Genomic DNA, 12,854 nt, shown 5'->3' on the forward strand with positions numbered 1-12,854 from the left:
TAGATAGCAGGGATTGTATTCCAGGAAAGTAAGTGGTGCAGAGGGAAAGGTCTCGTGGTTTGTTTCTATTGCACCGTTCTGGGGGCATTTGTGTTTGAGAATTTTTTTACGTAGGAGGGACTCTAGGTAGCCTCTCTGGAGGAGGGAACGGTGAAGGTTGTGAAGAAAATTATTTAAGGCATCAGGATTATTACAATGTATTCATTGACCTGATGAAGGTGTTTATATTAGTTGGCAAAATCTTAACAGTAAAAATTCTTCAAGGCCTATACTGCGAGACACTGCATCAACATTCAATGATAATGTTGCAGACTCCTTTTGAGCAGCAGCGTAGCGAGGAGAGAGGTCTGGACACCCCTCTGAATTATAAAAACACAACTTTCCTTCATAAAAGAATCTAAATATTTATTTGACAAATGAGTTTTTTTACGATTTTGAAAAGTATTAAAATTAGTTCAAAACCCTCTACTTAGTACCCCTTTTTTAATCTTCCCCCATTGTTTCGGACCCCCCACCCCGAACAAAATTCCGGCTATTCCACTGTCTTTGAGAAAGCAAATAAGAAATTGAGAGCCACTTTGGCAACTTCAAAGGAGGAAGCCCCTTTTAGAAAGAAACGAAAGCTGTAGAAGTTCCAATATTCAGGAAGAATCTCCAGAAGACATGCTATAGCCCTTACATGGACATCCCCATGGGGTGGTAGCTGCCCCTTGGAAGCAAAAGTCTTTCTGCAAAATCAGCACTGAATTGAAACGAAAGTATTCAACAAATATTCTTTAAACCCACAAAAAATTATATATATTAGTATAAGATATGTAACTAATATAAAACTTTTTTTAAAGAAATAAACTAATAAAGTGCTGTTATAATTTTATTCAAATGTTGGTTGCATTCACCTTTTCCATGCTAAAATGTCAACGTGGCTTGCACTCACCCGACCACGGCATGCCACCCCCCTAGTTCTTTATATATATCTTCACCTCCTACTCCACCAGCAGGGTGTCCGTTGAATAATAAACTCTTTTTGTGCCGAAACGTTATATTAGAGTCATTTATCCTGAGTTTTCCCAGTGGGTCCAATATGAATGTCTAGAAAATACCTGCTCAAGATATCTAGTAGGTATAGGAAAAGCAGACATTCAGATGTCTGTAAGATATTTTCTAGATATTACCAAAAGACATATATGATATGTTGTGCTATGAGGGGTTTGATTTCAGTGGAAATTACGTGGTTAAGAAAAGGTTGTACCCAGGATGGGCGGATCCAGGATTTCTTTCTTAGGGGGGACACAAGCAAGACAGTAAAAAGGATTTTGTTCTGGGGGGAGCACAAGGATACCTCGTAATACAAAACAAACGCTTTGAAGGGACCGCATTAAAAATCTGGCATATTTTTTAAGGGGGGCACGTGCCCCCCCCCCCTCAGATTCGCCTATGGTTGTACCTATTATTTTCGCGTAGGTAGGAGTGCACCTTATCGCATGGTTACACGGGATATTATTACGCACGAATGCATAAACCAAATTCGAACAGGGCCTATTTTCTGTAGCATTCGCACAAGATGGGTGGTTACTTGTTGCATTTTCGTGTTCATTCACGCGTCCATATATTAAGACGTTAACTCGTATGTGTTAATTTATCGTGTAACCAGGCTTCGCCTGGAAATTAGTAGTGCTCTATCCCAAATCGTTAACTGCTTTGGAAAGATATCTGTAAGGGGCATTCTTTTTGTTTATAGTGGGGTGTAAGCGCGGTGCCCTTGTATGTGAGAAGTTATCAAGTAAGTGATCGTCAAATTTTAGGACAGCCTTCAAACCATGTTCAAACCATGGCCCTTATATACCTTATAGGTATATAAGGGCCTTGGTTCAAACCTCAGAGTGAGGATGGGGTTCAAACTTTTCCCGCGGTGGCGGTTGCTCCCGTCGTTTGTTTTTGTTGTTGTTTGGTACATAATCCGAATTTTTACCGATCGTAGATGTATGTGATCGTATAAATTGAAGGTATTGCCTGAGTCGTGAGAAAGGAATAAGGAAATGGGTGTGACGGTGTAAGTAATGTAAAATACTGTGGTCGTTGATGAAACTTGAGAAAGAAGTGCGTTATACTCGTGTTAACTTTATGTCTGTCCAGATTACAGCATTACCCTATGACGGAAAATAAGACTGGGGCGCAAGTAATCGATCTCCTCACTAAAAGAGTCATTGCTCTAGGTGCTGTGCATAGTGGGCAATTCATTGTTGATTGTGAGACATATACTTCAGTTCCAAGTTTGGGCAAGTAATCCTGCTATTTCTTCAATTCAACATTGAGTTTTCCAAAAATCCTCAGCCTTTATGTGTATTGAAAACGTAAAATTCAGTGGCGTTTCCCACTAGTATTATCACATGTCTTGTTAATCATTTAAGACGCCTTATCTATTCATCAGGCGTGAGCCGCCCGTACCATCTCCTTAACCATATGTTTACAGTGAGTCATGAACTTTTTTTTTCGATGACGACAATCTATTTTTTGGTAAACTTTTATAGGTCCTCAACGTGCTGTTCATGTTTTACATAATTCAGAGCAGCCCGCTTCGGTTTTCTCATTACTGGAAACAGCCCCGTCGTCACAAGGACCAAATAATGTTGGTGGAGCTCCTGGTGGTAAGTCTATTTTGTTATCAGCCGATATTTGTTTGCAATCGAAAGAAATACTCATGGTTGTACTTAATTGACCTTGTTAGATCCGCATCTTTTTCATTGTTTGTGAATCCAAGTATATGGCTGAGTATTTTTTATGAAAATGAGAATTCATTGGATTTAAATCTGCCATTCAGTATGGATAAGCAGTATTTTCGAATCTGAATGTATCATCCAAATTTGTCAAGGTAGGGCAGCTCTGTCCCCTCCTCTATATGCATACTGGCTGAGTACTGTGCACTAATATATCTAATGTATACTCTTTTAGTTGTCGCCGGTCAGTCATCAGGGAAGATAATTCCACTAGTGGCTGATGCTTTATTTGATCTCCTTATGATGAAAATGACCAACATTTACAAATCAAAGACTCAAACTAAAGTGGAAGCTCGTGGTCCTAGGTTTGTCTTTGGTGGAAATGGGATGGGAGGCTTTGGAAGTAACTCTCCAGCAGTTGAAGGAGACTTTTTGATAAAACTAGGAACAATAACAATGGCTTCAAATTTCAAAGGAGTTTTGATTGAGGTAAGGTAGGAGTAATTAATGAAATCAATTGATTACTTCAAAATGATAAATAATGTAGTGACCAGAATTTCCCAGGTTGATGAAGGTTTAAAAAATATATTTTCCAAATAAAGTAATTTTTTCAATTTTAATGTACATAATTTTTTGGTTAGCATAAAGTATGACTATAAATTCCAGATACTTTGATAGAATTTTACTATGTATTTTTTTGTTGTTTCACCTCTATCTATAGTATTTTTTTAGTTCAAGTTTGTTGCAATGTAACTATCTTTAAGTGACTATTCACATGCTCATTTTTCCATCCGTTCATGTCCTGTGATCTGCTCATGCGCACAGCATCTGAATGAAAATTAAGGAGGAAATTATAAATATTACTTAACATTTTCAATCCAGTGGGAAAGCAATGATTGGCTGAGCTTGATTGTAATGCCAAGTAACAGGCATTAGGAATGGAAAAAAACAGTTGACATGTGACTAGCTGGAGGGAAAGAGTTTCTGGGATTGGAAAAAATGAGTGCTATTGGAGAAAGGCTTGGTTTTAGAATGGGGGCAGGTTGTTGGCTGAGAAAGTCATATGCAGTCAGAATTTGCTTTGATGTCACTGTACTATGTGACTGTTCTCCTACTGGCTTCCCTGCATTCTTACACTTGAGTATCCACATTAAGTTTTTTTAATATAATAAATACTTTTAGGAGAAGTTTTGTATTTCAATCTGATTTTTGAGCATAAATTCACAGAACTTTAGTTGTTTGGCCACAAGCAACTAAATTATCAGACTTGCAGCAAAGCAATTTAATGATTATGACATTAATGACAATTTTTACAGTAAGGCTAATTATTGTGAAGAGATGGAAATGGAAACTTTGAAAATAAACACCAAGTGCTAATAAGAAGAAAAGCTATTGCTTTTATAGTCTTAAGGTTTTTCTAATACCCGTAGTACCCGTAAGCCACCATTGACACATTCCTTACCATTCCTGTCCTTTGCACGACTTCTGAACATACAGAGCAGCAGAATGGAAAGGAAATGATAAATTATGTTTTAGGTTTAGCTTGTGTCTTAAATCCAACTGGAAAGCAGTTTATAAATGGCATAGTTTAAGGACATCTTTACACCATCTCCACCCCCTGCACAGCTGGCAACCTCCTTCAAAGCTAATGGCTGGCTATTAATCTGGTTCCAGGAATGGAGTCCACATCAAGAGCTATTTATAAAGCTCTCATTTGGTGGATATTAGCACACTGTCATTTCCTTATTGCTTTTGGAGTATAATTAGATTCATGGGTCAGAGAGGTTGGGGAGACTTGTAGGAAACCCTTCTGTCCGTAGAAGCATGGATGTCTGTGAAGAAAGGTTGGGGTCAAAAGGTTCAAAATTTGTCTTAATTTCAATTTTCAATCAATATTTATTTATTTTGTTGAATTATATTGTTATAATATATTATCAGATATATTTAAATCCCAGTTTAGTGGTCATCAACTAATCTGGACAGTCTGCACTTCTCATCCTTCTAACTTACTCTGTCGCATTCATGATTTCCCCAAAATCCAGGAATATTTTCCTATAATTTAATTCTATTCAAGCTGTAAATCATGTAGCCCACTTTAGGCAAAAGGCCTGTGGAGGTTCCTTGTTTAACAGTGGCATTAAAGGCATTTAAAGTATTTTCTTTGCATGTATGATAAACATATCTTCAAAAATCTTGTAACACTGGCTAAGAGATTTGTATGTATTTCTCTACTTTACAATTCAACCTTTTGTTGAAAGCATAAATGATTCCGTAATTACCTATACTCATAGAATAGTTTTTTATGTTCATAGACTGGAAAATCTAAATGCCAATAAAGGCTGAATGTGTAAAGCCAGTTGCTAGAGAAAAATGTTTTATAAATTTAAAGTAAGCACTCGACAAGAAATCAGCTTCACATATTTGGGGTGTTTATAGAAAAAAATTAACACATACTCAATGTCATCTTACATTCTTCTGATGAACCAACTGCAAACTGCCAGACACACCATATTGAAATTTAGTGGAGTGGTCTCTGTGTCTTTTCCGGTGTTTATTTTGCCATTACATGTTATATCTGTATTATTCATATTTCATCTCAAGGTGTGCTCTACCATGGTTCATTGTTTTGGATTAAAACACGGGTAAAAAGCTCATGAAACACTTAAACGAATGACTATGGAACTGCACAGTCCTAAATTTTTCCCATTATTTGGAAATGGGACAAACCCCATATGGATTTTTGCAATAATTCCAACAGTTAATGTGCTAATCTTTTCTATGAGCACTGCCATTGATGAATAGCAATGAAATCATTCACACGCCACGGACAATTTATTGCAATTTTTTTATTAACCGGCCTTAATAAATGTCTCTTAATTCACTTTTTAAAAATTTACTTGGCAAACATCATTGTGAAAGAGATCATGTTAACCCACCGAGGGCTAACATAATCTCGTTGACCTAATTCACTTTTTAAAAATTTACTTGGCAAACATCATTGTGAAAGAGATTATGTTAACCCACCGAGGGCTAGGCACTCTTGCTGGTTATCAGTTTTGTATATATTTATATTTTCCAACTTTAATTAGTTTTTGGACATTTTCACTTGTGCCAATTTGATGCTGAAATTTAATAATTATAGTTTTGTTTGTCTGGATAGCGCTTTTATTTTAAATATATTAATGATGTGATTTTAATCTGTAATCTGGAAAAATTTTGAGGTTTTGAGTTTTCAAAAATAATAAGTTGTTGCATTTCATGTTTTCACTGGCCTTGAAGTCTCATTTTTGCTTTCACATCACGGCCTTTATTCATTTTATTTACATATTTGTTTTTTTTTCAGGTCGAATATAGGCCATGTGTTATACCCTCTGCATGTTGGGACATGATGAGAGAATTTTTACAAGGCTTCTTGGGTAGCTGTGTTCAAAGTTCTCCTCCTCAATATTTGCAGGTTTGTCCTAAGGGTTAATGGCTGATATTTGTTTCCAAAATGAGAGATATTGATGGAAAATGTATATATGTGTAAGCAGAGTGTGTGCTCTTACTGTACCACCTACTTTTGGAGAGAGTTTCCAAGAACATTATTTACTGCTGTTATTATTTAAGTATTCTACCAATTGAGGTAGGTTTCCATGGAGTGCTTAAGGAGAATTCCGGGAGCCTCCCCTTCCATCATGCATTTCCCTCTTCATTTCACAAGACCTACTCTCTTTCATTCTATTTAAAAATCCTATTCTTTTCCTACCTCTCCCTCGTTGACCTAACATTCTACCCTCTAACACTGTTTTCAACATCCCCTCCCTGCTAAGTACGTGCTCCGTCTATACCTTCTATCTCCTCCGAATCGCATCTAAAAGCTGTCTCTCCTCACCCACCATGTCCTGCACTTTGTCGTTCCTCCTGCTCTCCGTCCACTTCACCTTCTCCATTCTTCTCCGCACCCACTCCAGGTCAGACTCATCACTAATCTTTTCTTTAAATTCTTACATCGCAAACCTCTCATGAGCTCCTTCCTGTTCTTGAACGCCTCCTTTGCTAATGCAATTCTCTTCTTAATAGGCTTTGTAAATGCCAGGTAGTAAGTTTTTGGCTCATGGTATTTGTAGTTTTTCTGACATCATTTTACAAATGAAAAACATTATTTGGTCATCTTTATTATTTGTGTACAAACTTGTTTCAATGGTGAATTAACAGTTTCTAAGGTCTATGCTTTGGCCAAAGTATAGACCTTAGAACACGATGTATTAAAATGTGTTCTGAACTTAAAGTATTTAAGTAATATCAGTGGGTGGCACTAAATATAAATGAAATTTAATATTAAACTCACATTTTCAAATTTCTTTTTCAATAAAGGATATTTATTAGAGGGTATTTACTGTAGTATGTAGTCGATTTACCTAGAGTCCCCTTTTTTGCTTAAATATTTTTGAAAAACTTCAAATATGTTTTCATTTTTGACCAGATTAATATCTCACTCTTACTACCTTAAGCTCATAATTGATTTTATTCAATATTCCATGTGCTCTCTGGGAACCACCAAAAAAATTACACAAAAATATGTGTTCAAAATATGTATGTGTACGTATTAGGGTAGAATTTTTCCAGAAGTATTGATAGATTTTACTAATTTAAGTATGAAATAATTTTCACCATCAATCAAAGAGAAGTTCAAAGAAAAGTTTTTCAGACATCCATGCTTTCAATGTAACTGGTCCTGCTTTCAATTATCACATTTTTTAATCTATCTAAGGTTCATCTGATGAAATTAATTGATTTATCTGAACGATATCATGAGTACTTTAGTCTTACTTTATTATTATTTGGTGCTCTCACTTATCATTCTTAGTTCATATTTTTAATTTTTATGTTCTTTCAGGGAAAAATGAATGATGTCTATACACCAATGGATACCATCCATCAGTATTTGGAGCACTTTACAGCTTATCGGAAAGCAACTGGCGTTCGTTGACATCCTCTTTCTGATTTCTTGTAACATTTTAAATGTTGACTTTTGTATAAAGGTATTTTATATGATAAGGTAATTACGGTCAATATGCATTCCCATTAGGCAAGATTTGCCATTTTGATTGCACTTACAATTATGAACTGAAGATAGGTTTACTTTCTGTTCCTGGCTGGTTGATATCATATGTGTGTGACTGGAGGAGGGTGTAATTTGTAAAAATACTATTTAATGTCTAATATAAGTCTCTTTCTTTATATACTATTTATTAATATCATATCTTTACTCTCTCTATTAAACTCCCATCCATCATTCTGGCAGGTAAAACTCTAATCATAAAAAATACGCATTATTCTATGAATATTGCCCCTTTCTACCTCAGATCCATTTTGTACACCCTTAGAGCTACCCTTGAGGTTAAAGTTTTCATTTAACATCTCAGTCATCATGGGTAAAATGTTGTTTTTCCTGTATGAATGGAAATAGAGCATTAATCCATTCAATGAAAAGTCTCCGAAGAAATTGTCTAATGGTCATGCCTTCTATGATTTTGCAAGTGTTCGAATGATTCTGTTGAGAGCGGCAAGAAGTGAATTCATGGATTGGAGTTGATGGTCTGCTCTCAGTGAAAGCTTTTAAAATAATTACTGATAGCAGACGGGCGGAATAATTTTCAACCTGACTGCGGGAGGTGCAAGGAGATGACAAAAGAGCAATGAAATGTGTACACCAGAAATTAATTATGGAAAGAAGAATACTGGAATACCGAACATTTAGATGTCGAAGTTGGTGGAAAAAATGCAGTTTTAATAGCATTGAATGCCAGAGATGCAGCACGTGGTCAAAAAGTCAACCTGTCGTAATTACGAATGGTGCAGGAGAGGAATCGAGCCATTATCACTAATACAAATTTATTTTACATTTAAATCATAGGGTTTAAAATGGTTCCTTGGTTAGCTGTCGCTAATTCGAGCTTGTCGCTATATCCCGTACTCGTTATAAGGGGCTTCCACTGTATATATATGATGATGAAGGCGAAAGCTGAATATTTGCGTGAGAGACAATTATAAACGGGATGAGACGGGTGTGTATTTTAACCTTCTCCCGGACAAAACTCTCGCCACTCGAACGGACCCCTGCAAAGGAGGGAAGAAAAGTAAAGACCACGTAACTGTTCTTTTATGCGCAAATATGGATGGTTCTGATAAATTAAAACCATTCGTGGTGGAGAAATCTGCCCATTCCTGATGTTTTAAGGGAGTTAAAACCCTCCCATATACTTATGAAGCAAACAAAAATGCTTGGATGATGGTTGCTATCTTCACGCAGTGGTTACGATCGTTTGATGCCAGGATTGGTGGAAGGAATAAAAAAGTGCTATTATTCATAGACAATTGCCTAGCCCATCCACCAATAGAACTAAGAAAAATTTTTCATGTGTACACCCATTGGGCTATAAGTATCCTATTTTTTCACGTTACATATCATGTTAATCATGACTTGGATTTGCACTACCTCCATGATGGCAACTACGGGCATCTTTGAATAGGATATTTTGAACACGTTGCGTACAGATGGCGAGAATTCTCGTAATTTTTTTCCCGAACGTTCCGGACGGACGACAAAGATTCTCGTCATTTAGACGCGTCAACCTAAACAATTTTAAAGTGTACAATACGTATTCGTTAGTACGTTTTCAATTGTTGTTTGTGTTTCATAATGAATTGATGCATCATAACGTTTGACTGGGTAAAGTTTTATTCTAAACATAAGCTTTTTAACCATGTTTAAACCAAAGGCATTATGCCCTATAGTGCTCGCAGAGTTTCTGTGCACTAGAGAGTTTCCCCGAGCCCATTTGCCCATGGTAGAGGAACTCCGATTGGCTGCCGGCGTCCAATCCCGTTAACCGGTTCTTGACTCAATGCGCGCCGGGTACGAACCTTCGAAAGAGGCGACCTGAAAGAATCGCCGAAAGCGAACGTAATGCCTCGCCGACGCGCCGGTCTTTAACATAGAAATTCTGTTTATGATACACTACAATAGATATCGGGTCTAAACTTAAAGTGATTCCACTATTCATCGTTGGGGGTTGAGAAGATTATTCTCATCGGCTATCTCCATGACTACGCAAAAAATAAAGCAGAACATAAAATTCTTCACCAACCAATTACAAAAATCATGATAAAAAGCTGAATTTAGCCGCCGGAAAAGGAATCAAATTAACCTCATAAGAGTCAATTTTAACGGCAAAGATTGCTAAACGATACATGGACAGCAGAAAAATTATATTCTAACTTAAAATAATTATGGCAAAAATCCCACTACATACTGCTCTGGTTTTGGAGGCTGAAGTTTACATCTAGGCTGCATTCTTGTTCCGGGAAGGCAGGTTCTCGCAGATACTTTTTGATACTCATAGCACTGGTTTTTATAATTCATCACTTGTGTTATCACTTGATTCCTCGCCAAGTGGAATAACAACCTGGGGCACTTCATCACGAACACATTCCTTTACGTAGTCTTCTTCCTGAATATTTTCCGCATGCTTCACACACTTTATCCAATCTTCCTTACTTATCGATGCTAATGCCTCGTGTGTTAATCGTTCAACATCAATCATTCTGAAAGTAGTGTTCCTCTGTGCGACAAACCTCTTCACTTGCGCCCAAATTAACTCTATCGGATTGTATTTACAGTGGTAGGGAGGAAGGCGTACCACTAAATGGCCCATTGAAAGGGCTAAATCGTCCAACTGATAGGATGACGTGATTTTATTTTTCACCACGTAGTCTTTTACCTTATCGAGTAGTTCTTTCACTGTGTTAATATCACTAAACAGTACGTTTTGCTGTCGCAGCCAGGATTGAATTTGTGTTTTCCGGTACGTTGTGTTGGGAATTTTATTGGAGATTTTGGAATGATAACTCGCATTATCCATCACTATAATTGACGACCGGTCCAACCTCCTCAACAGTTCTTCAAACCACCAAGTAAAACAATCCGCATTCATGTCTTTGTGGTAGTCGGAAAGCGGATCTCTACTACCTGATCTAAAAACTAATCCCATACCATCGATAAAGCCCACCTCACTAGATCCTGCATGTGTTACGATTAATCGCCCACCCTTCCCTGTAGGCACACGCATACCTCCTTCTCCCTGGGAATTCACCCAAATATGACGCTGGCAGTAATTTTGGTTGACTCAAGTTTCGTCTAAGTACACAATCTGTTCGTAAAGTGAGTTCACTCGGTGAGAGTGCATGATTTTCAGAAATTTCTTCCTGCACTCCCTGATGTCACTGCGCTCCATCAATATTTTTCTGCCATCATTTCCCAGCACATACCTAAACCCCAGGTTGTTGAATATTTTTCTAAAAGAAGAATATGAACCACGATATCCTGCAGCTTCTTGGAAAGCAATTCTCACCCTTTCCACTGCTGGATATATACCTTTATGGTACATATCGAGAAATATTCGACGCACTAAATCCTCATCGAATCCGTCAATTTTACTCCGATTCGGATATGGCCCTCTCTTCTTCCTCTCTGTTTCTTTCCCGATGTTCTTCAGCAGCGAATAAACGTAGCGGGTGGACACGCTAAATGCCGTGGCTGTTTTTTTCACAGCTCCGCCGTTCTCATTGCGAGAACATCCAACGTTGAAAGCAGCGAATTTACTCCGATGCACCTTTCCACGGTTGGGGACGTTCTGGTCATTTTCACTATGAGTTGATGCCGTTGGAGATGTTGCGAGTGGTTATAAATGAATTCCAAGGGATTCATAATGCTTGCTACCCGACACTTCATCCAAACACAGTCTTGCCCGATCCACGACGGAATTATCACCGAGAGTATCAGGACGAGTTGCCACAATTTCCTTGCAAAAGAATTTGTAAACGCACATAACGCGTTCCCTTAGCTCTGCGGAAAATTCCTTAGGCATGGTAACACAAGAGAATTACACAGACCACTGAAGTTGAGATTTGCTCGGAAGGTTTCGATGGACTGATACCTGCAGTGGTTTAGCCACAGTTCGACGTTCGAAGGCCCAGTAAGCTCATTAAAAATTTCTTAGAATCCCGCAAATCTATTGAATAAAGAAATGACCACCGAAGCGGACAGATTTCTGAAAACTAGGGTCAGCGCGGATTATCTTCATTTTGAAGCGCCCCCGCGGAGCGCCCCGTATCCTTTCTTTCACGGTCGTACGTGAAAATCTCAAGGGTTCATGCCAACGGCACTTGGAAATACCTGCTAATGAGTTTTTCCCAGAATTTGAAGTGCTGGAGCTTCATGCGGCCATCGAACAAGGTCGCTCCTTTTGGTTGGTGGTACCATGACTGCGAAAAATCACCACGGTAGAATTTTCCGTTTCAAGGGTTTTCCCCCAAAACCCAAACATCAGACGATCAGGTGGTGGAATTCATAGGTTCGAATCAGTGTTGAAATTTATAACCAATGGACTTCAGGTAAAAACGAATAATGAAAGGAAAATGTAAAGAAATGAAAATATTCCGTATATTTTGGAATTCATTGGAATAAGTTCATTTTGGTATTATGAATTTCTACATCCGTTTTAGAGATTCATAGGGTTTGGAAATGAGAAAGTTCTCATTTATAACCGCAAAGACGATTACCCCATACCTGATTACAATCGATTTTCTTAATTGGTTGGTGAAGAATTTTATGTTCTGCTTAATTTTTGCGTAGTCTTGGAGATAGCCGATGAGAATAATCTTCTCAACCCTCAACGATGAATAGTGGAATCACTTTACGTTTAGACCCAATATCTATTGTAGTTAATCATAAATAGAATTTCTATGTTAAAGACCGGCGCGTCGGCGAGGCATTACGTTCGCTTTCGGCGATTCTTTCAGGTCGCCTCTTTCGAAGGTTCGTACCCGGCGCGCATTGAGTCAAGAACCGGTTAACGGGATTGGACGCCGGCAGCCAATCGGAGTTCCTCTACCATGGGCAAATGGGCTCGGGGAAACTCTCTAGTGCACAGAAACTCTGCGAGCACTATAATAGGCACATATTTCCAATCTCAACACCTCCACCCAGAATCGGCGTTCCTAGGAATTTAAATACCCCGGTACGCAATGTGTTAAAAGGAAATAGCCGAGGATTGGCTCTCTTCCTCCAACTTCTACGTCCACATTTCTGTTAAA

The 12,854-nt window shown here is 38.0% G+C and overlaps 1 protein-coding gene across 2 annotated transcripts; it reads left to right on the plus strand.

The window, feature by feature from the left end:
- Nucleotides 1-1,915: 1,915 nt before the first annotated feature.
- Nucleotides 1,916-7,937, plus strand: LOC124157641 (mediator of RNA polymerase II transcription subunit 20). 2 transcript variants are annotated; one of them, XM_046532542.1, is made up of 6 exons: nucleotides 1,916-2,050; nucleotides 2,134-2,276; nucleotides 2,529-2,645; nucleotides 2,950-3,203; nucleotides 6,058-6,168; nucleotides 7,594-7,937. In XM_046532542.1, exons 1-6 carry the CDS (start codon nucleotides 2,037-2,039, stop codon nucleotides 7,684-7,686), a joined length of 732 nt encoding a protein of 243 aa, XP_046388498.1. In that variant the 5' UTR covers nucleotides 1,916-2,036; the 3' UTR covers nucleotides 7,687-7,937. The 2 variants fall into 2 exon arrangements, with proteins under 2 accessions (XP_046388498.1, XP_046388500.1); XM_046532544.1 differs by having other exon boundaries at nucleotides 2,141-2,276.
- Nucleotides 7,938-12,854: the final 4,917 nt, after the last annotated feature.

This window comes from Ischnura elegans, chromosome 4 (assembly GCF_921293095.1).
Source record: "Ischnura elegans chromosome 4, ioIscEleg1.1, whole genome shotgun sequence".
Lineage (NCBI taxonomy): Eukaryota > Metazoa > Arthropoda > Insecta > Odonata > Coenagrionidae > Ischnura > Ischnura elegans.

What these genes read in the sequence shown, in the direction of transcription:
- LOC124157641 (XM_046532542.1), top strand. An exon ending in TACTTCAGTTCCAAGTTTGG is followed by an intron (nt 2,277 to 2,528) that starts GCAAGTAATCCT and finishes AAACTTTTATAG; the next exon opens with GTCCTCAACGTGCTGTTCAT. An exon ending in TCAAAGGAGTTTTGATTGAG is followed by an intron (nt 3,204 to 6,057) that starts GTAAGGTAGGAG and finishes TTTTTTTTTCAG; the next exon opens with GTCGAATATAGGCCATGTGT.